Raw genomic sequence first — 22721 nt, 5'->3', positions numbered from 1 at the left:
TCGAATTGATCTTATGGTAAAATGGAGAGGATGAATCCAATAATGGCTGCTTGAGATGCTGCGACTGGCGCCTTCCGCGCGGGTGTTTCCTTCAACACGACCAAAGACTCCACTGCACTTTGCTCCTGACTCATGTTCTACAAAGGTTGTACAATGATTTTAGATGTTCTACCGCTTCTTACGATGCTCCACATTCAATAATCGAAGTTCTCATCGGCTGATCTTCCGTAGAATGGCCTCCACAAACAGCACATATCTAGATTCGAACTCACATCTCAATCCCGTCGATGGATATCGGAAAAAGATTGCTGAGGATCTTGCCCCAATAACCGGGAAACCTGCAGCGGAAATATTTGAGCGACTAGCATGGACACAGACGTTAGACAAAGGAGACTTGACTTTAGCAGTTCCAGCCCTACGAATTCAAGGCAAGAAGCCGAACGAGCAGGCCCAAGAATTTGGCGCTCAATACCCTGAAAGCTCATTGATTGAGAAGCCCACAGTGGCTGGCAGCTTTATACAATTTTTTTTCAAGCCTCAGCCGCTCGCGCAACATATCATTCCTCTGATACTGAAAGAGAAACAACACTATGGCAAGAATTATTCTCTGGGGTTGCGGGACCCTAAGGATCCTTCAAGTGGCCAGAAGACTGTCATAGTGGAATTCTCCTCACCGAATATAGCAAAACCCTTCCATGCGGGTCATCTACGAAGTACGATAATCGGCGGTTTCTTAGCGAACCTTTACGAGGCTGCAGGATGGAAGGTCATACGGATGAATTACCTGGGCGATTGGGGTCGGCAATTTGGTCTACTAGCAAATGCGTATCAAATGTATGGCGACAAAGAGAAGCTCAAAACGGATCCTATCGGCCATCTCTTTGACATTTACGTACAGATCAACAAAGTCACCGGTCCCGAAGAGGATCTTATAAAAGAGAAGAAGGAGCAACTGAAGCAGCTTGAGGAGCGGAAAGAGAACACGGAAGCATTAGAGGCCGACATAGCTGCTCTCGTAGCCAAGAGCGAGAATGAAAAGGCTCGCCAATACTTCAAGCGCCTGGAGGGTGGGGATGAAGAAGCCAGGAAACAATGGCGCGAATTTCGGGACTTGAGTATTGCGAAGTACGAGAAAACGTATGCTCGACTGAACATCCACTATGATGTCTATTCGGGTGAATCCCAAGTAGAAATGTGGAGGATGGACCGAGCAGTCGAAGAGCTTGAGAAAAGCGGATTATCTGAGGAATCAAAAGGTGCAATCATCGTCGATTTGACCAAGTCAAAAGACAAGAATATCAAGAAGCTGGGTAAAGCATTGGTGAAGAAGAGCGATGGATCATCCTTGTACCTCACTCGTGATCTTGGTGAGGCTGTGAAACGCCACGAGTTATACAACTTTGATAAGATGATATATGTTGTGTCATCCCAGCAGGATGTGCATGTTACACAGCTATTCAAGATTCTTGAATTGATGGGCCGGAACGAGGTATCTGACAAATGCGTATTCGTCAATTTTGGCATGGTCTTGGGCATGAGTACTCGCAGGGGCACCGTGAAATTTTTGGATGACATCCTTCGTGATGTTGGCGAAAACATGCACGATGTTATGAAACGAAATGAGAAGAAGTACGAACAGGTCGAGAATCCCAAAGAGACCGCCGATACCTTGGGAATCTCGGCGGTCATGGTACAAGACATGAGCGGTAAACGGTGAGTTAATTGCAATGGCAGTGCCATTCACTGAACTAAATGGCTAACACATTACAGAATCAATAACTACGATTTCTCGCTTGAGCGAATGTGCTCGTTTGAAGGCGACACTGGGCCGTACCTGCAATACGCGCATGCTCGTCTTTGCTCGATTACTCGGAAAGCACAATTATCCGCAGCAGATCTTGCGTCGGCAGATTTGACTCTGCTCAAGGAAAGTCATGCAATCAATCTCATCCGGGTCTTGGCGACATGGCCGGATCAGCTCCAACAGGCCTTGAAGACCCTCGAACCCACAACGGTGCTCAATTACTTGTTTAAGATGACGCACATGCTCAGCTCAAGCTATGATCACCTACAAGTTGTTGGCAGTGAGTTTGAGCTACAAAAGGCAAGGATGGCCTTGTATGAAGCCGCTAGACAAGTGCTGAACAATGGTATGAGGTTACTTGGTTTGAACCCAGTGGAGAGGTAGGTTTCTTTGGTTTCTTCTGCCCCGTGAGCCGGCTACAAGCTAATCACCCGTAGGATGTGATGGGGTTTGATGCAAGTAAGATTCGATAAAACTACTACTCCGGTCCTTACAGATGTCGCGATGACGTCGAACATCGTCATGCTAGAAAGGCATTATGCTGACTGCCTGGTCTACCAGGCCAGTATCAACATCCTGGGCCAGCAATGCTGTCCTTATCTGGTGACATAGTAGTTCATCTCGCGCTATCGGCTAAGGATCAAAACAAGCGATTCCGCGATTCTCTGAGACGAACGACTGTGCAAGTAAGACTACTTGATGGCGAGATCCTTGGTGCGTCAGGAATGCAGCTAGTATCCCCGGCATCGTTCGATCTAGCTACTATGACATGCTTAAAGGGCTGACTAGGACGTGGAGAGTTAAGCAGCCGGAGCCCGGGCTCTACTCCAACAATCGCTTTGATCCAACGGTCGTCATTTAGTCATGCTGCGACAAGAATATCCACTCCAAGGTCGTATTTTCCAGAATTTAGGATGAAATGAGTGGTAAAGACGTGGGCAAAACGTCGGATCAGCGAAAGTCTTGCAGCTCGTTGGTCTGATTAGGCATCAAATATACCTCACATGATCGAAATACTCGTATGCATTCCCCTGTTAGGTTCAGCGTTCTGAAGCAATTGCTATACCTTCTACAAGAAAATGCTTCTGTTTCATTATCATTTTTGACTCAGACTTTCCGTGTTTGAAAGACTTTTGGTGTTACAAGCAAGCATCCGAGCTCGTCGGCTAGGAGGTGTATGGATGCATGGGTCTGCATTCTGCAGGAAGGGCATCGCAAGCAGAGCAAGGTAGGTCACATACCGGTGCCGGCATCTGAGCAGCTTGCGAGGGTACAAGGTACGCGAATGCAGAGCGTGTGGACTCGACCCACGGTCTCGATGGATCTAGCATCATACCACATTGGGCGTTGGCCTTCGAAGCTTGAAAGTCACTGTGGCTAGCCTGACCCCTCCTTTAGTGCCGTGGGTCTGCTGTTCCACCCTCCATCAGCATAATAATTGTAGAATTATTTTTCCATACTCGAAGTTTCTTGAGAGAGACTCGTTTCCACGCTCTCTGGATGCTGTTCCCTGCCATGGTCGCGGGGAAGTAAATAGGGCGGGGCATCCCACTTTCGCCCCGGCACTCGGAGTGCCCAGAAATGCCTTCACCCACTGAGTGACAGCAGTAATCCTGTCGCGCCGCCCACTAAAGGACGACCGGCTGACTCTAACCTTTCGCCTTACCAGCCTGACAGCTCCAACCTGTCGATATACCTGTCAGGCAAAGCAGAGCTCCGTTGGATCAGCCTCACTGTAGGCGCCAATGCTTTAAAGCAGGTTTGCCTGAATCACAGCATGACCGAGCACGGCTCGCAGCAGCCTCATCCTGCATACTGCGAGGAGTACAGCGAGGAGAACCAGGCAACTGTGCCTGAGACAAAGCAGTCCGCCAATGTCGCATCCAAGTCAGATGCCGGAAAGTTGAGAATTATCCGCGATGAGCAGAGCGACTCAGGCTATTCAAGTCATACCCATAGCGCACAAACCTCCTCACTAGATTCAAAATTGGAGGTGACTCAGTCTGCTGCCGTCAACCCTTCCAACCATGAACCAGCCCCAGCCCCAGCGCAAAAGAAACCAGGAGCGAGTCGAGCGACAAGCCCAGTGAAGCATACGTTGAAGAGAACAGAGTCGAAAAGCCGAAGAGATGGACCCTCACGGAAAAAAGATAGTCATTGCGACAAATGCGCTCACGAAGCGCGAAGAGCAGCTATGCCACACGATGCATATCGACCGGGAAATTATGCCATCCCACCACCAAGGCAACGAACGCCAGCACCACCATCACCTCAAGCAAGAAGGATGCCTCCTGCGGTCATTCTACCACCTCCACAGCCACGCCCCAGAGCAGCGACTTCTTCACGGGCTGCTCGACCAATCAGCTTTCATGCTGGAGCCATGAGTGAGCCCATGTTCATGGCGCAACCCACCTTCATTGTTGATCGACAACCACCACCAAGCCAACCTGCATATCCTTTCCCACCACCATCTTATCCTCCACATCCAGCTTACCTCCAAGCTGCTCCGCTTCCACAAGCACCTCCACCTCCACCTCCACCTCCGCCACCCCCACCGCCTCAAGAGTTCTACGTTCCAGTCTCTATAGACTATGGAGGGGCACCACCTCCAGCTAGACCTAGGCCTCGAAAATGGACGTCGGAGCATGGCCGCCCACGGCCTCAGACAATGTACTACACCAGCCCTCCAATTCTGGAATACGCTGAGCCAAGGCGTCAAACTCCCGACCCAGTATCACAGCCTCTTCACAGGCAAGTATCCCGTCGCGGTCGCCGTGAGACCCTTCGCGAGCCACGACTGTCACCAGACGACGACTCACAGAGAATGCCACCGCCACCGCCCCCAGCCCCTCCTCCTAGATTGGATACAAGATCACGTCATGAGCAGCGCCCGAACATACGGCACGCAGTCACATCTGCGAATGCGTACGCAGACCTACAGCTTCGAGGAGGCGGTCGCGAGGGAATAGAATCTCCCGTCAGGTCCCGCGACTCCCGCAAAGCGCCATACGAAGAACAATCACGCTCACGTCGACCATCTTTAGCCAGACCCTCAAGAACAAGTGACGAAAAGGTAGTCAGCTTCAATCAGTTTCAGCATGATCCGGCTCGCATAGACTCGGAGCCTGGCAATACTAAGTCTCGTCGTAGGTCGTCAGTGTATGGACATGAAAGCCTGCATGATCTCGAGGGCTCTATAGAAGCCTACCAGCAAGCTCGAGGAAACTCTCGCCCAACTGAAAACGTTGCTACGAATCACGACGACGTCGCACGTCTGGTCCGAAAGAAAACAAACACTGACAGTGAGGCTGGCAGTCGGGTAAGCGCCCACAGCCGAGGAAGTCGAGGTAGTCGAGGTAGTCGTGAAGGCAGCGATGGCAAGGATTCTAAGGCACTAGATCGCCGAACCAGCAACGACGTCAACGCGCGCAATGAAAATGATCGCTTCGCACTTCGCTTCAACCCTGAAGGCATCAATGTCAAGATGCAAGCCGGCATGGAGGGACGTGCCATCAACCTTAGAAAGAGCAAGGAAGGCGACGGCGATATGGAACTGAGTATCGAGTCTCGTGCTAGCCTTGAGGCTGCTCGCGGACGGCACACAAGTAGCAGCCGACCAGCGTTGAGAGAGAAGAGTCGCAAACGATATTCAATTGTCGATGGGCAAGGTGCCGTGAAGGAGATCGAGGCAACAGCCTATGATGCATCGCGATCTGCTAGTATAGCACGCGTCAATTCCCGAGAAGAGGCTGGACCAAGGATTCTTGGGGAGAGGATCATCACCACAACGAGGAGCAGGAGGAGCAGCAGGTACGGCTATGATGGACAGGAGAGGTACCAGCGACGAGACTGACGGCATATTACGACGACGTTTTCATTTTCTCGATGTATACCTCACGCAGCTCACATTTTTCGGTCACTTTTTATCTCGCTTCGCTTCGGAAGAATGGACACCACGAGGTTAGGTTAGGAAAGGTAATTATGGGAGGTACATTTGCTGCAAAAAGCTCGGCCATTCTTCAAAAGCGTCTCTTTCGTCAGGAACTGTAGCAGTATCTGGTTCTTGTGTTTGAGCTTGCAAGTACGCCTGGGCATTATTTCATGTGATGTGATGATTCATGAATTTACGGCTTATGACGACGTTTGGGATGAGATGAGAGCTACATAGCGAGCGTGATAGTGAGCGTTTTTCTTGCTGTTCTTTCGATTCTATGACCGTAATTCATGTCATTTAGATATATCGCATTCAACTACCTTCGCTAAGTAGAACATGGTTGACGATGTATACGAAGATCTGAAATACTTGAACCAGGAAGCACAATGCAGAGTCTCACACAGCGTCTTGCTTAGAGAAACTGTCAAATGAATGCTTGGTAGCGATTCATGATCCATGGGTGTGAACTATAAAGCGTATTTTATTCTTAGGGGTAAAAGCCCCTGAGTTCCGGGGCATTCGTTCTCACCACCCAAGGGAGCCCCCAAGAAGCTTAGGTCAATGCTCTGGCGGTGGCCCCTAAAGAGCAAGCGATAGGGATATAAGTTACCGTATTAGCTTGTTCTTTACCTGAGTGAAACGGCGCGTCTGAATTCACACTTCACGCTGGCGTCAAAGCTGTGCTCTTTACACAGACTTGGGGAGTCATTCCTCTGTCAGCTGCCACTTTAAGTCTTTTACGACGATAGAAACTTCCTGCCCCTAAAGGAAAGCAATAATGCCTAGAGTCCTCAGTTATACTCCAGCATGGCTTTCAAGACCATCTCCCGGATTCGACCTCTTTAACGCCGCATCGCAACCTCAGAACCTCAAGTCGCATAGCGCGAATGATGCAGCTGGTGGAAGAGCATATTGTCACCCTGACAGAAGCATTGCGCGACGCAATACAGAGATATTTGTGGCAGATGGGAAACAAATAAGATGGGCAGATTTGCCCTCAGTCAAAGATCAATGGCAAGCGCTGCAAGAGACTCCTTCGAAGAAACCGAGATCAAAAGGGGCATTAGATACCGATGAAGGAGAAGACGAGGATGCGGCTGGAGATGGAAGCTACAGGGTATGTGTCGAGGAAGAACAAGTTTGAAAGACTGCTAAGCAAAGTATAGCTCCTGAAAGTCAGCGTGGGCTCGCCGATACGACAGCTCTGCATTTCTCCAAACCTGAACCTGATGGCGATCGCCACATCTCATACCGTCCAAATCGCGATCCTCCCTAAACCAGACTTATTGAACGCCCAACATAATAGAGAACCTCTAAAGTTAAAGACTTACACCGTAGGCCCCACAACTCATGTGTTGTTACAATCACCTCTCGCAAGTATACTATGGCATCCGCTTGGAGAACGTGGCAATTGCCTTGTCACTGTCACAGAGGACGCAGTCATCCGGCTTTGGGAATTCAATCCCGACAACAGGTGGTCAGCGGACAGACCTAAAGTCGCGTTGGACCTTAGGAAACTGGCAGTCGCAGAGTCAGAGCAGGACGATGTAGCCCCGAATAGATCGAATCGTAACAAAGTCTACACATCGGATGCGGCAGGCATGGATGTTGCCGCTTGTTGCTTCGGAGGTGCTGGCTATGGAGACGAAACACCATGGTCGTCTATGACATTATGGGTTGCTATGCAAGGGGGAGACATCTACGCCATTTGTCCCTTACTGCCTTCTAGCTTTCAGCCACCTACTGATCTGATACCAATGTTGTCTGCGAATATTGTTGAAAACTGTGATGCGAAAGAAGAGAGCCGCGAAGAGGAACCATTCATATATAAGCAATATCAGGCTCAGCTTCAATGGATGCACAAGCTTGACAACGAAGAGCCGATAGTCATCGACAGTGATGATGGACCCGTTGAAATATACAAGGAGCCTTCGCGGCATGCTGCCATCCCGAGATTACAAGGACCATTCCAATTATATCCGGAAGACGTTGAGATTGATTTGGATATCACAGATATTCACGTCATTCCTGCTAAAGCTAAAGTTGCCGATGAGTTTCCAGAGGATGCTGGGTCAGATCTCGATCCAGACGTAGGAGACGATGACGACGCACTATCAAACTCGTTGATCTCTGTGGTCACAAACGAAGGACGAGTCTACATCTGTCTGGACATCGAAGGTGTTCAGGCGCAGTGGCTACCGGGTAGCCCAGCTTCCCCGGAAGAAAGCCCTCCGATACCATACCTGGTCGTCCTGGAAGGTTTAGATACTCTCAAGCGTGATGAGGGCTGCCAATCAGAATGGCCAACATTCACTGAGGACGTTCTATCTCGCTACTCGTTCTTCATCACACACAGTCGAGGTGTCTACTATTTCTCCCTCTCCCCCTGGCTTCAAATGCTTGAAAAGGAGCTGCAAGCGTCGGATTCTGAAGGTGTTCAATTCCGCCTGTCGATCCTCCGAAACAATCTCAACACCCTTCGCGAACGCATCCTCACTTTCCCCGAACCCACAGACTCTGATAAACAACCCTTCATTCCAGCCTGCCAAGTATTTCAAGACTCAGATCTGGGCTATTTCCTCCTAACAACTTCATCCTTCCGACCACAAGCCGCGATCCTCGACCAACCACGATCTCTCACCTCCGCCCTTACTCCAAATTCCACGGACGAAGATGACATCGACGCCCTGCTCCCCCCCGCCATCACCTACCCAGCCTACCAACCGTCCGCAGCCTTCTACACCCGCAATACCCTCACCGACTTCCTCGACACCCACATCCCCTCCCGCCACCGCACCCTATCCAACCAGCCCATCCGCCTCTCAGCCGCCACGCTCGACGGTATGACAACAGCCCATCGCGTGCTCTCGAAAGAAACTCACAACCTCGGTCTCGCGGCCGCAGACCTCTTCCGTAGATGCCACCAGCTTCTCGAAGTCTTAAAACATCAAGTCATGCGAGCTCAGGAGTTGGGGGAGAGAGTCGACCACGTCACAGGCGAGGATGATGCTGAGGCCGAAGAAGAAGCAGACGGGACTAAGCGAAATATCTCTCGTGCCCTCGAAACCCGCATCCTCAGGACTAGAGAGAGGCAGGAACACCTCCAGGAACGATGGGAGGAACTGAGGAGTAGAGTCCGCCAACTAGCGGGTGGGGAACTTGGACGCAGGGAAAGAGAGTGGGTGCATGAGATTCAGCGTGTTAGTCAGAAAATCTTGGAGAATGGGAAGGATGGGCGAGAAGAGAGGGAGGACGGTGAAGTCTCCGACGCAGGTGAAGAGAGGGAGGAAGGCGAGGTGGTGGATGATGCTGATCGCCATGAGGGGAAGGATGACGTTGACGGGGGGCATAAGCCGGAGTTTTTGGAACGGTGGAGGGAGGTGAGGAGGTTGAAGGAGGAGTTGGTCGTGCAGGCGAAGGAGGTTGGAGGGGATGCTGAGGGTGGAGATGAGGATGGGGGAAAGGGGCACGGTGATGGAGAAGTCGATGGGGATGGCAATGGAGAGGGGGAGACACAGATCCCGCCTGAGTATAGGAAGAAGAAAATGTTGGAGGTGAGGAAGATGTTGGAAAAGGAGACGATGCTTGTGAATGAGGCCCAGGCGAAGTTGGAACGATTGGGGATTGCAGGGCCCGTTTTGTGATGGTTTGGGGAGGGAAGATGGTGTATCTTTGGATGATGTTGACGAGGATGAACTGATGGTATTGTGTGAAACAGGAGGGAATATTTTGCGTAGCCATCGTGTGTGGGGGTGGGTATGTTACTTGTGGATATAGGGAGGGGGAGATGCGGTGCACATAAAACGATGCTTAAATGGTGCTTTGATCGGTATTTCATTCGTTTCTTCATACGCTATGCTATGCTATGCTATGCCACACCGCCCTCTCGCTTCAAAACATCTCTTCACTTCATAGAGCCCCCAAGCATATTGCTCGCCAACCTTTGATACAGCTATCTACGCTCCTGATAGGTCAATCCTCTCGACGATATCGTTACTGTGCTCGATGTCTCCGTGCAGTGTTTGTAGTGATCCTCTGGGGGCGCCTGGGGCCGGCGAGGAAGCCTTTCCCCCACTCTGCTCCCAGATTCCTCCTCTTTTAATCACTATCACTCAAACTATCCCTCCTCCCCCTCCCTGCCGCACCCCCTGCCGCGCCTCTCCTCCACCCACCCCCACCTCCATTCTTCCCCAACCCAGGAATCGGGTGAAAATACGCCTTAGTCCCTCCACTCACTTCCGTCCCAGCCTCTGATCCAGGCCCATAACTATACCGACTCTCAAAATCCAGCGGTTCCGCGAAACTCCCCGGCATGCTGCCTCTATCTCCTGCTCTGCCAGCACTTCCCCCATAAACACCCGATTTGCGCGGACTTTTCGTGGGGGTGCTCGTTCCGCTACGGCCTCCACCCAATGGCGCTGCGTTTGATCGCAGGGGGCGGTGGGAGTCCGTGCTTGCGTTGCTGCCGGGTGTTTCGTAGATGCTGTCTCTCCTGCCGCCGCCATTGCGAGCGGTGTGCTTGGGCGTCTCGGGCGAGGCTTTCTTGCTGGTCTTTGCGGCGGGGGGTTTCTGCCCACCCTTGCGAGGCGAATTGATGGGTACGAAATCTCCCGCGTCGGAGTACGTGGGCGCTGAGGATGCGGTGTCGCTGTAGGGGTTGAAAGCCGTAGGCTGATTGTGAGGTTGAGAAGAGGCTGCATAATCGCGCCCGAGGACGCCGTCTGCTTGTCGATTCAAGCCGCCGACTCGAGCGGCTTTTTCGTGCCGATAAGCTCGTACGTCTGTGTCTTCGTTGTTTTTCTTTCCTCGCCCCGGCTTGCCGCTTTCGCCGTTGCTGCTGTTCTTTTTGTTCTGCTGCGCGCCGCGTCTCCATTTGCTGCCTTTCTCGCTGTACTCCTCGCCTTCGTTCGCGACGACGCTGCCGCCCCCGAGTTTTGTGGTTTTTGTTGCCCCGCTGAGTGTTTTGCCATCGGGCCCTTTTCGACGGAGGACGGTCGATTTGTAGTCTTCCCAGTCGCCTTTGCGGAAGTGGAAGCCACCGTTTTTGGCCCAGAAGAAGAACCAGATTATTGCGAGGACCATGGCGACGCCGAGGAGGGCGAAGAGGGCGAAGTAGCCCCGGTTGTTGACATGGTGGGGATCGATGCTGAAGCCGCCTTGGCGGTAATTAGGGTCTTTGAATGCGGGTTTGGAGGTGGGGACGGCGCGTGTGTAAAGGGCGCGGAGAATGGAGGGAAGAGGTGCCATTGTAGATGACGGTGGTTGATGTAGATGTCGTAGCTGGATATTCTGTCTTTACCGACAGGTTAGGGGGTGTGGAACATGGCAGGCGCTTGCTCATCATGCCGATAGTTGTGCTTGAAGATTGACAGGTTGTTTGACCAGACAAAATAAAACCCTGCTGCGCAATATTGAGGTTTTGTACTATGGGGGTTGGTGCTTGTGGGGATGGCTGGGAGCTCCGATGTCGATCTATTTACCTTCCTGTTGCGCGGGACAACGAGGCTTGGCATTCGACACCGAAAACCATCTCGACTGCTCCGTTCGCACTTGTGCATGCAAACTTCTACCTGACTCAGAGCCATGTCACATTTCTCAAGAGCAACTGATAGTCGACTACACGCTTTGGTGTGCAAGTGTCTCTTTGGCCACGTCGGGGTTGGGATTGGATCTCCAAGGTATGAATATGGGTCAACCCTTGCTTGAGGATGCCATCTTATCGGCATCTCCACGCCAAGTCCCAATCGGGACCCCAAGTTTTCCTATCATGCAACTGGGGAAAGTAGGTCGTCCACCACACAACCACCATTCCAGACGCTTCCAGGAGGGTATGAAAACTATACGGGAACGCACGGCTCATCGAGCCTATTGGGTGCGAATTTGCGATGACATTGCTGCTATTTGCTGTTGCAAGTATCTGTCACGAGAGAGGTCCCTTCAACTTAGGCTGTGGGCCTCAAGTTTCCGCTTGATGTGCTTGCCTCAGCTTCAATCAGCCTTTAATAAAAGACGCCCTCCAGGTTTTCCGATACCGTTGGAAATTGTACGTATCGCACGCAGTTGCAGCTTGAGTTGGGTATCCCCGAATTGACTTCAGATCTTGTGTTCATTTCGGATTGCGTGACAATCTTGTGGTCAGTTGTTATAACCAAGACTCTTCAAAAGCTGTTCTCTGGTGAATCACTGTACGTGCCTTTCCCTCGACTATGCCTTCGGCTGGCGTGGTGTCTATTTTCTTGCGTGCTCAGAAACCTGTTTGGGAATGTCCCTCAGACTCCTGGGAAGACTTTCTCAGGAATGAAGCCTCGGCGGAGAAGGCGCTTTAAGGCCCCTATAAGAATATAGACATCGCAAGCGCCAGCCAAAGACATTAGGAATACCAAAAACGAAGGCTCCTCTAGGGAGAAGACTCTTCAGAGCAAGGGACAGGCAGCGAGGAAGGTCATAGGTGTATTAGTACAATGGCAAGCAAGCGGCAGATTTATTCATTTCCCAAATATAGTAGCAATACGTGTTAGTGAATAGTATTAAATGGTCGGGTACATCTGGGGATACCTTTGGAGATTGAACAATCTCGGTTCAAGAAATGCTTCCCGGATCAAAGTGATCCCCCACGTGAGATCCTGAGGATTACTACCGACTGGTTCTTCTGTTGGCGTGTAGTGGAACGGACAGGAGGAATGACTTCTTGGTGTTCTTGCAACGCTTGCGCTTCAAAAGGGTTAGCGCATCATTTTGCAGAATAGTCACCTACGTTATCACGACCTCTTCAGTCTCTCATGATCAAGTAGATGTCATCCGACCAAGCACCACTTGGTCACACGATGGCTTCTTCTCACAAGTTAAAGCCATGATACTGTCTCTACAGGATCAGCAACTGGAAATCTTCAAGCTCACCCGTCATGGATCGCATTCGCAATGCGCTCAAGCAGCGAGGGCGCTCGCCAGCATATGAACCTCTTGATAACGGCTCTGACGATGCCTATGAGCGACAAGCTGCGCGAAAACATCAGTTCTCATACCTAGAATACTGTATCTTCGTTCTGCTGGGTATCTTTATGCTATGGGCTTGGTGAGTCCATTACCCACCCTATGCTGTCTTATAGTCAACTCATAGTCTTATCAGGAACATGTTCTTAGCTGCATCGCCCTACTTTCAGCACCGCTTCTCTCATTCTCCGCCACTCCTCAAAGCCTACTCGCCGACATTGCTTTCTATCTCTACCGTGACCAACCTGTTATCAGTCCTGGTCCTCAGCTACATCCAGGCTCACGCTCACTACCCACATCGTATCATATTATCCCTGGTCCTCAATGGCTTCGCATTCACGCTCCTCGCAATCTCCACCGTCCTTTTCCGCAGCGTCTCTGAGCAGGTATACTTCACATTTCTCATGCTCATGGTCGCACTGTCCGCAATCGGAACGGGCATTTGCCAGAATGGGCTCTTCGCCTACGTCTCCGCCTTCAACGAAAAGAAGTACACACAAGGCATCATGGCAGGGCAAGGAATAGCCGGCGTGCTCTCTTGTCTGGCCCAGATCATCAGCGTTCTCTCTATCCCACCACCCGAGACGGCCACCCTCACCTCTTCACCCGATAAACCAACGAAGCCGGTTCCCCAAGAAAGCGGCAAATCAGCACTCGCATACTTCCTAACCGCAACATTCATATCCCTCCTCGCCCTCCTGGCCTTCACAATCCTCACGCGCCGGCACCCAACTGTTGGAATCTCCCCATCACCACCGACGCTCAACACGGATCTCCTCAGCAAACCGAGCCCCATCGACCCCCCTCCCACCTTAACCCCCGAAACAGACATTACGGACGACAACGATGACGACGATAAGACACCGCCACTCCGAAAATCCATCCCCCTCTTACGCCTCTACCGCAAACTCCACTGGCTCGCCAACGCCGTCTTCCTCACTTTCACACTGACCCTCTTCTACCCCGTCTTCACGCAACAGATCCATTCGAAGCATCCCCCGCCTCTCCCTCGCCTCCTGCAACCCTCGTGTTTCATCCCCCTCGCCTTTCTTTTCTGGAACATAGGCGACCTTGTGGGGCGCCTTCTCCCCCTCTCCTCCGCCATTGCGGGGCTGACGCGGCGGCCGAGATTGGTGTTCTCCCTGAGTGTGGCACGGGTGCTGTGGATTCCGCTGTATATGCTATGTAACCGCGGGTTGGACAAGCGGAGTGGTGGGGGAGGGGATTTCTTCTACTTGGTGATTGTGCAGGCGGGGTTTGGGGTTAGTAATGGATTGGTGGGGAGTTTGTGTATGATGGGCTCGGCGGGGTATGTGGAGGAAGAGGAGAAGGAGGCTGCGGGGGGTTTCATGGGGCTGATGCTTGTGGGCGGGTTGAGTGTGGGGAGTTTGCTGAGTTTTCTTGTTGCCTGAGGGAGTTTGGGTGGAGTTGTGTTGCATAGCGTGGTAAGGGCTTTTGGGCGGCAATGAGCTATGAAGAGATGATAGAGGTAATGGAGTCAGGATGCTTCTATCGGTTACTAAGACATATAATATAGAGTCGTGTAAAAACCTCTTCCACTGCCGAAACGCCAGAGTAGGGTGCGATGACCCTTTCCCCATCCTTTTTGGAGCATCTTCGAATAGAAAAAACTCACATCCGCTGTAAAATACTCGCTCGTAGTCATTTGACGCCTCCGATGCCAAAGCAGCACTCACCTCACTGACTTTTCATCCTCCGAAGCTGTCTCAGTCTGTATCTCCTCCACCTCCTCTTTAATAGCCTCCGCCGCGTCTCCCTCCTCAGCAATCGCCTCCAACAAGTCACTATCGTCCCTCTTCTTCCCCTCCTCGCCCTTCTCCCCTCCGCTCATCTGCCACTCCATCAATTGTGTAAACGCCCCCTCCTTATTTTGTATCAACTCATCATAACTGCCCTGCTCAGCCACCTTGCCATCATTGCTCAGCACAATAATCCTATCACTCCTCTTGATCGTGCTCAAGCGGTGCGCAATCGAGATTGTGGTATTATTGCCCTTCAATAGTGCACCAAGCGCTTGATTCACCAGCGTCTCGCTCTCCGCGTCTAGGGCCGACGTGGCTTCATCGAGGATCAGGATGTCGGGGTTCTTGACGAGTGCTCGTGCGATGGCTATGCGCTGTTTTTGACCGCCGGAGAGCTGGGCTCCGCGTGGTCCGACAGAGGTGTCGAGACCGTCGGGGAAGTCCTCGATGAATTTGCAGTTGGCTTTACGGGCAGCCGTGATAATCTCGAGGCGCGTGGCGCGCGGTTTTGCGTATGCAATGTTTTCTGCTATTGTGCCAGAGAAGAGCGTGGGTTCTTGGGATACGACGCCGATTTTACGCCGGAGCTGCTTGACGTTCATTTTTGCGATATCGGTGCCGTCGATGCTGATGGAGCCTTGAGTGGGTGTGTAGAAGCGCAGGAGAAGAGAAGCGATGGTGGATTTACCACCGCCGGAGGGCCCGACAATGGCGATGTTGGAACCTTGCGGAATGGAGAAGTCGAGGTCTTGGAAGATGTTTACGGCGGGGCGGGTGGGATAGCTGAAGGAGAGGTCGTGGAAGTTGATGACGCCGCGGGCGGAGGTGACGGGGAGGCCTACTGTGGGGCTGATGGTGGGTTTCCGGTCTTGTAATTCGAAGAGGCGGGAAGCTGCGCCTACGCCTTTCATGAGCTCAGACCAGAAGCCTGAGAGACCGAAGAGGCTGGAGCCAGCGTATAGGGTATACATTAGAAAGGAGGTGAGCTCGCCAATGGTAATGGTGCCGGATTGAACCATCCCTCCGCCAACGTAAAGGAGGGCTAGGATGGTGAAATTGCCTATAAGAGTAGTGCCGCTGAAATACGTCGCGGTGATGAACGCTTCTCTCTTGCCAAGGGCAAATATCTTCTTGACTTGATTATTGTACCTGCCGACCTCCAAAATCTCGCCTGCAAAAGATTGGCTAGTCCTGACGTTGCCCAGTCTTTCTTCGGCAATCTTGGTCAGCGTTCCCAGGTTCTTCTGTATTTGCCGGCTCAGGGTCCTCATCATCCGACCGAAAACGAAAGTTCCAATAGCCACGGGTGGAAAGCATAACAAGAGGATACTGGTAAGCTTGAGACTTGTATAGCCCATCATGGTCATCCCACCAAGACCGCTGACGAGAGAACGTAGACCATCTGACAAGTTTTGTGTAATGCTTTTGCCCACAATGACAGTATCTGAGCTCAATCGAGATATCAGATCTCCAGTCCTGTTCGCATCGAAGAATTCTGCATTTTGTACGTATGTCCTCCTAAAAAGTTGAGACCGTAGTCTTGCAACTACACGTTCACCGACGATTCGTAGAATTAAGATCCGCCCATAGTTTGCCCCAGCGCCCACCGTCAAAATAGCTCCAAGTCCAATATATAGTGTGGGTAAGTCGAACCCGTAGAGCTGTTGTTTGGCTACTTCTGTGGCAGTAGCAACATCGAGAAATTTGCCAATCGAGAATGGGATAGTCATTGATACCGCGGAGGAGACGAGTAAGAGTGCAACGGCAGCGCTCAAGACCTTCGTCTCCCGCCGTGCAATTTTAATCAGTCTCCATGTCTCTGCTAAACCCAAGCCTTTGTCCGTGTCTTTGGGACCTTTCGACAAGCGTGCGCTCAAGTCGACTTGTGTGTTCTGTGCAGCCTTTTTTGATCGCCCGAACCCTCGCTCATCGTCTGGATGATCTAGTTCGTCGGGTTCCAGGGATTTGTTCTCGTCTGCTAAGAGTTCTGTCTGTATCTCTCGTTCTATTTGAGCTGCTGGCTGCTGCTTTCGCTCAGCTGCCGCCTCCTCTCGGTGTCTCGATGTGGTAGAAAAGGCTTGTCTAAGGAGATGGACTTGTGAGGTCGTTCGGGGGCAGATGTTGCTGGAGCCATTGGGGGAGCTCTTAAGAAGCGACGCATTCGAAAGCGGTTTGACGAGGAGGAGGGATGGCTTTGATCGAGAGGTCAAGCGCGAGAAGCATCGGTTTGGGATCACGATCGACGAAGGCTGAGAAGGGATGATGGGCGTTGCTATAGACCTGCTATGTCGTAGAAACAGCTTCGAGCTGCACATTATGTGATATTTTCGTCCAATTCATCCATCTCCGCCACAAAAAGTCGCACCGAAAGCCCAGGTAACCGTACGATATGCTGTATAAATTGAAGATTTACTGTAAGCAGAGAAGCAGATGACGTGCATATTAATCTGGCTTACGCTAAGAGCCGCTAGCTCTATCGTACCTTCCACTATCACATAAACGTTTGATAGCTCACTAATACGCCTCATTCATGGGAACATATCCTCACTGAAACCGCAGGAGATTTCTACCTCTATGTTCACAATTCTATTCACGTTTCGATGCTCTTGGCTGGAGCCTCGTAGTGTTCACTGGCGGCATACATACGGTTAGCAACGGCTTGTGATCTCATATGTACTGAGATCGTCCGCATATGCTCGTAGCAAGAGAATGCCCCTCTTTCGCAAGTTTTCTTCCGCAAGCAAGCAATTGAAAATCATCCATTTAAATAGTGCATTCCTGACCCCGAGAGCCACTATGGCTACCGCCGCTGCACTTACACAAGGCAAGAAAGACTGGCTGGTGATCCTACCAGATCGTGAAGGTGCGTTAGACAAGAGAATGGAAGTGCGTCCGTATGTCTTCCCACCTTTCAAGTGCTCATCTTCCAAATCTTGAGTGCTCTGAATATTTCTAAGCCAGCACTTTGACGAGCTACCTCCCAAGATCGAGAGTGGCTTCATGAAGGTTGGGGGTGCTTTGCTGGAGCAGCCTGAAAAGGATGGTGAAAGCTTGAAGATCGAAGGCAGCTTCATGCTTGTGAGAGCTGACACCAAGGAAGAGGCTCTTGATCAGTTGAAGGCCGACATTTACACAACATCGGGTGTCTGGGACATGGAGCAGATGAAGATTTATCCTGTAGGCTTGACAGAAACTCAACCCGTCCTGACTGAAGCTGACCTTTTGGTCCAGGTCAAGACCGCTTTCATTAAGCCATGAGGCTTGCTTGAAGGACATGACCAAGAACGTGCGCGGGATGATTATCATGACTGATCCTGACATCATTGCCAATTCCATTTTATTTCTTGGTTCATGACTTGATAGCTCAGGAGCTCTGTTGCAGACCGACATTCCCATTCCCAGATCCCGACAGGGTCGATCAATTTTCTGATGTTGTCGAGATGAAGTATGGGTTTGCCATTGTGTGGAGTCACATATGGACCAGTGAAATCCCAGTTCTCATCAAACAATCCGGTCGCTTTCATCAAGACGACGAGAATGTGGTGCAACCAAAGAACATTAGTCATTGGCATGTAAGACTGCCATCCGTTCTTTCGCTGTGCAGTGTTGTGCTTTTCGTGCATGACGTCTCTCATGTACCGGTAGGTATCGAATTGATTTTGGTCGTTCTCTTCGTCGCTATGTTGCTCAAACAGATTTGTCTCGCGCATCGAATTCGCAAGCACCTCCGTCTCACTTATTTCCGAATTCTCCTCTCCTAATTCTGACAATACGCGGATGCTTGCACGGGATAGCGTGTAATCGATCAAGGTCACCTCCATATCCGTATACTTCCTCAGCAGTCCGCCATCAGGAGATTTCTTATCACCGCCCTTCACACAAACGTTTCCTGGATGCAGATCCCGATGTTCAAATTCGGCATGCTCCTCTCCATGTGCCAGCGCCTCCACGATCCCCCAAAACACATCCCATATCTCAAAGAGACTTCGCTCCGCCTCCCCTGCCCCTCTCTTCGGCGTCAACCATCTCTCCAAATCGCACCCAGCGTCCGTCATCTCAATGAACAGCCATACCTGCGACTCCCCATACCCTCTCCCCCACTCTTCACCCCACTCCCCCAATTCCAGCTTCTCTTCCCTGTACAGTCCCATCCACCATTTCCTCGCCACCTCTTCTAATCCTTCCGGCAGGGCGCCCTGCAGGATCCGAGCACCTCGGAATTCCACAAACCCCGGACTTCGACTCATGGCTTCTAATAGGCGAACTTCGGCTACGGCATCGGAGATGCTGGTGGCGCCTTCGAGACGACTGCCTTTTCCCGAGGAGGGGCGGAGGGGCATAAGCTTCCACATCGTGTATACAGAGGGATCAGATTTCAGCGCGAGTCGGAGAATAGAGGCATAAGAGCCTTGAGAGACTTTTGTGATTTGAAAGGTTTGACTCCAGGTATGATAGGAGGAGTCGAAGGAGTGGAATGTTGGTTCGATGAAAGGGAGGGAGAGGAGGGGTTGGAGGGCTGGCAGGGAGACATTTGGTGTAGGGAGGTCGTTTGATGGGGCGCCATCGTGATTTTCTGCGGCATTTGTTGATAATGGGGGAGGCGGAGTTGCTTTTTGCTTCGGCTTTCGCCCACGTCGCTTGGGAGGTGGTGGGTCGACGTCATTTGAAGAAGGACTTGCCGGCTTTGGCTGAGCGATTTCGGGGTCTTTAGCAACTGGGAAGGTCTCTTTCGATGGGGCAGTATCAGGAGAAGGCGCAACTTTGAGTTTGACCGCTGCATTGTGTGATATCGGGCTCAAGGCTAGCCTTCCTTCATCCTCTCGGTCTTTTGTATCTTTTGGTGGGGAGAGCTTGAGGCTTTCGAACGCAGCGGTAAGATCGATGCCCCTCTTCTTTCCATAGGTCTTGTTCTTGGTCTTATTCGCCATGGTTGAACACAGTCAGCGTTTTCTCGGCACTGATAAGGCCTAATCGCTGAGACGATTCGGTGTTGAATATATCTTGGCAGCTATTGACAATTTGCCGTTCTGAGAAGATACAACGGATCTATCCGTGCGATAGCGTTGGCGCGGCAATCACAGACATTGACGCTAAGCTAGCGGATCTCAAAATTACCTTGTATTGGAGATGCGACGTGCCAATTTTCTTGTCGTTGTTTGTCTCCTCGTCCACTACTGCGTCATCTGATCAAGGATCTAGTCGACCGTCATGGCTGACTATCTCAAAAGTCTTCTCGGCGGGTCAAAGCCGGAGCCTGATGCCGATGATGGTAAGGCTTTCGTTACAACTTTCTTATTCTACAATTGAATGCTGATGTGAGAACATCAGACTTCGCCGATTTTGCAGGAGCTCCAGACCCAAAACCAGTATCTGTAGTACCTGCACAACCCAATAATGTTGGAGCACACGGAGCTCAGCCGACATTGGGCGCCCCACCTCAGATTTTGTACACAAAGTGGTATCGAGTATGGGAAAGGACGACCCCACGAGAATTTCTTCCGGAAGCTGTCATACTACCGTTCATTCTGGTGATAGTCGCGTTTCACTTATGGGGACGTCGAGCGAACAAGGCAAAAGCGAAAGCATGGATTACGGCTCATGCCCCCATACTGGAGAAAGAGTACGCTCAAGTAGGCTTCGGCCCTGCAAGAGCACCGAGTGTCGACGATGTGCAAGCTTCTGGCCTCGCAAATGCAATGGCGTCGACTGAGAAAGAAGTGCCGGAAGGTTTGCTTAAGGAAAAGTCTGCGCAAGAATATATTTCGTACGCAAGCGGCCGCCAAAATGTTGCTTTCACGGACGTGAGGATTTCCTTGTACAAGAGATACAACCCGGCTACATTCCTTGTGGAAGCAGCGCTGAGTTTCGTTTTTGAGAGCATACCGCCGCCTATAGAGAAGGTAGACATCACTAGTTATGCCTTTGATGGACGGGAGAAGGAGCTTGTTCCTGCAAGAACAGACGAGCAGAAAGATTCCATTGTCGAACAAGGGAAGAGCAAGAGCTCCGTTTACGATCCATTCGTCTTCTCAGTCGTTCACAAAGAAGCTATGAAGAAGCTAAGAGATGAGCGCTACGACGTCTCTCTCACGGTGACACGGGACCATGCAAAGCTTCCCGCATGGGCCGCTGTGATGAGCGAGAGCGCTGAGATTACTGAAGCACTACTCACCAAAGACTTGATCAAGGCACTCGAAACTGCCGGTGATACTTTCAAGTACCTCATCATTACTGATCAGCCAATTGACAAGCCCCAGACGTAAGCCTAGCTACCGCTTCGAAATTTTAGGAATGCTGACATGTATCTCAGAATCGACGAGACGAAACCCCGCAAACGAATGTCACTATCCTTTTCGCTCCCCTCCGGCTCTGACCCTTCGTCGTATGAACCGACTCTCCCCATCTTCAACTACTTCCTCCGTCTTCCCGATCAATTGACAGCCCAAGCACACTTCCGCCCTGAAGTCAACCGGAAGATTCGTACCGTCCGAGAAGAGGAACAAAAGAAATTATCGAAGGCAAGTGAGGAAGAAAAAGCAGAGGAGAGACGGCTTGAGACCGAAAAGAAAAAGAGGGAGATCAGAGATAAGAAGCTGAGAGGGATGAGCGCTGAGGAGCAGAAGAAGTTCCTGGAGAAAGAGAAAGAGAAGAGTACAAAGAAGCAGGAGAAGAAGCGGACGCAGAAAGCGTAATTTTCGACGTTTCCTGCGCAACGCAAATCGTGTATGCTAAAAGTGTGATGAGGATTCCTTGTGACATAGTAACAATGATGGAGATTGTCACGTATCACATATCACATTCTTGTAAAGAAATTTTCGGTAGATAATTCATCGAGAGAAAAGATTTTGATCATCTGTGGGCTCGAACGTCCAATTGGTGCTTTGAAAGTAAGGTCTGCTGTCTGCAAAAGTCCACAATGAGTCAGATCCGATCCGATCCGACCTAATGTGTTTTTGTATGCCACCAGCTCCACAAATCTTTAATGACCCCTCTCATTCTGTCTCCCCTGTCGCCTCTTCAATCCTTGCCAAACCACGTCTTGTGCCCCTAAATCACCCAGAATATTAGCCTCCATCTTTTTTTCATCTCCTCCATTCATCATCGCATGGACAGAACTCACAAACAACAGCCTGACCATCATATACATGCTAGCCGAAGTGGTGCCCACCATCATGATGTAGTATGGCATTAGAATCAATCTGCTCCGGGGTGTCTATTCATAACATCGATATCAGCCTCTTTCTCTTCAAGGCCTCTGAAGGATCGCAGGCCGCCAGTCAAGCGGAAGGGTTCAGGGATAGGGTATGACGAGCCTTCCACCACTGCCTCACGCCGTCATGTTTCTGGAATAGCGCTTGGTAATGCGGGACGCGATTCTCGCGATTGATCCACCTATAGCACCTTTCTGTTAGCTTCTATTTTTACTCGTTGCTGAGTGCCAGCTCCAACGGAGGGCAATTGAGGGAGGGAGTAGCTATCATTGAGGGACGGCAAAACGGGAAAGAGGCAGGATGGCGGGAGACAGAGGTTTACGTACCCCCAACTCTTGATTGGCGTAGTGTGCAACCGTCGAATTGCTGTCGCGCGCATTGTGTTGGCTAATGGCCGATTCATTTTGTAGTTGATGATGATGTCGGCGCAATAAAGTGAAGGTTGGGACAAGCTTGAAGGTTCGGCGAGGAAGGTTTCTCCGTTGCCGGTAAAAAGTCTAAGCTATCACGGATCAAATATAAAATGTCTATCAGACTCTATGTCTGCGCCAGTAATTGGTGTTTGAAATACCATGCGTCTGTGGGGGCCGACTCTTCCTCGCTCTTGGGAATATAAAAGGTTGATGTTTTCCCCTCCTTGTATTGAAGCACCGCTTGTCTTGTCAAAAGTCTTTCCGACAGGCAAAATTTTCAATGCTACCATAATTTCTAGGGCGTCTTAGAGATATTAGATTCATCTTGATTTCGAGGCTCGTGTTTAGTACAGCACGTCCAGCCAATTGCCAAAGCATTCTAAAGATAGAGAGCATTCCCAATGTCATGGACCTATCCTAGTCTATGAACCTGATTTGGAATGTCTTATTGGCCGGAATCCAAGTGGTGAGATCAGACTTGGTGACAGTTTGGCGCTTTCGGATCTTCTCGAGAGTAGCATAGAGGCCCCTTTTCGAATCTGGGTGACCATCTTTGACTGTTCTATTCATGAAGATCTCACTGAAAATGAGTTCTTCGAGATTGGC

At 50.9% G+C, this 22721-nt stretch overlaps 9 protein-coding genes across 9 annotated transcripts; 6 read left to right on the top strand and 3 right to left on the bottom strand.

The window, feature by feature from the left end:
• Nucleotides 1-232: 232 nt before the first annotated feature.
• KY384_002993 (uncharacterized protein) lies at nucleotides 233-2188 on the top strand (the record flags this gene model as incomplete). Its single annotated transcript, XM_044811514.1, has 2 exons — nucleotides 233-1713; nucleotides 1771-2188. 2 exons carry the CDS (start codon nucleotides 233-235, stop codon nucleotides 2186-2188), a joined length of 1899 nt encoding a protein of 632 aa, XP_044670647.1.
• Nucleotides 2189-3581: 1393 nt separating this feature from the next.
• On the top strand, nucleotides 3582-5657 carry KY384_002992 (uncharacterized protein; the record flags this gene model as incomplete). The annotated part of the gene is made up of 1 exon (XM_044811513.1): nucleotides 3582-5657. The coding sequence occupies one exon, from the start codon at nucleotides 3582-3584 to the stop codon at nucleotides 5655-5657; it is 2076 nt and encodes a 691-aa protein (XP_044670646.1).
• An 859-nt stretch (nucleotides 5658-6516) lies between these two features.
• Nucleotides 6517-9382, top strand: KY384_002991 (uncharacterized protein; the record flags this gene model as incomplete). The annotated part of the gene is made up of 2 exons (XM_044811512.1): nucleotides 6517-6855; nucleotides 6905-9382. 2 exons carry the CDS (start codon nucleotides 6517-6519, stop codon nucleotides 9380-9382), a joined length of 2817 nt encoding a protein of 938 aa, XP_044670645.1.
• Nucleotides 9383-9836: 454 nt separating this feature from the next.
• On the bottom strand, nucleotides 9837-10985 carry KY384_002990 (uncharacterized protein; the record flags this gene model as incomplete). Its single annotated transcript, XM_044811511.1, has 1 exon — nucleotides 9837-10985. The coding sequence occupies one exon, from the start codon at nucleotides 10983-10985 to the stop codon at nucleotides 9837-9839; it is 1149 nt and encodes a 382-aa protein (XP_044670644.1).
• A 1655-nt stretch (nucleotides 10986-12640) lies between these two features.
• KY384_002989 (uncharacterized protein) lies at nucleotides 12641-14140 on the top strand (the record flags this gene model as incomplete). Its single annotated transcript, XM_044811510.1, has 2 exons — nucleotides 12641-12810; nucleotides 12856-14140. 2 exons carry the CDS (start codon nucleotides 12641-12643, stop codon nucleotides 14138-14140), a joined length of 1455 nt encoding a protein of 484 aa, XP_044670643.1.
• Nucleotides 14141-14421: 281 nt separating this feature from the next.
• MDR2 (multidrug-resistance transporter mdr2) lies at nucleotides 14422-16806 on the bottom strand (the record flags this gene model as incomplete). Its single annotated transcript, XM_044811509.1, has 1 exon — nucleotides 14422-16806. The coding sequence occupies one exon, from the start codon at nucleotides 16804-16806 to the stop codon at nucleotides 14422-14424; it is 2385 nt and encodes a 794-aa protein (XP_044670642.1).
• A 481-nt stretch (nucleotides 16807-17287) lies between these two features.
• On the top strand, nucleotides 17288-17749 carry KY384_002987 (uncharacterized protein; the record flags this gene model as incomplete). The annotated part of the gene is made up of 2 exons (XM_044811508.1): nucleotides 17288-17377; nucleotides 17453-17749. 2 exons carry the CDS (start codon nucleotides 17288-17290, stop codon nucleotides 17747-17749), a joined length of 387 nt encoding a protein of 128 aa, XP_044670641.1.
• Nucleotides 17750-17811: 62 nt separating this feature from the next.
• Nucleotides 17812-19419, bottom strand: KY384_002986 (uncharacterized protein; the record flags this gene model as incomplete). Its single annotated transcript, XM_044811507.1, has 1 exon — nucleotides 17812-19419. One exon carries the CDS (start codon nucleotides 19417-19419, stop codon nucleotides 17812-17814), a length of 1608 nt encoding a protein of 535 aa, XP_044670640.1.
• A 280-nt stretch (nucleotides 19420-19699) lies between these two features.
• KY384_002985 (uncharacterized protein) lies at nucleotides 19700-21183 on the top strand (the record flags this gene model as incomplete). The annotated part of the gene is made up of 3 exons (XM_044811506.1): nucleotides 19700-19760; nucleotides 19820-20750; nucleotides 20802-21183. The coding sequence occupies 3 exons, from the start codon at nucleotides 19700-19702 to the stop codon at nucleotides 21181-21183; spliced, it is 1374 nt and encodes a 457-aa protein (XP_044670639.1).
• Between the last annotated feature and the right edge of the window lie 1538 nt (nucleotides 21184-22721).

This window comes from Bacidia gigantensis (genome assembly GCF_019456465.1).
Source record: "Bacidia gigantensis strain McMullin 20006 chromosome Unknown contig_180, whole genome shotgun sequence".
Classification (NCBI taxonomy): domain Eukaryota; kingdom Fungi; phylum Ascomycota; class Lecanoromycetes; order Lecanorales; family Ramalinaceae; genus Bacidia; species Bacidia gigantensis.
Note: the sequence above shows the minus strand (reverse complement) of the source record. Positions and strands in the feature narration are given on the sequence as shown.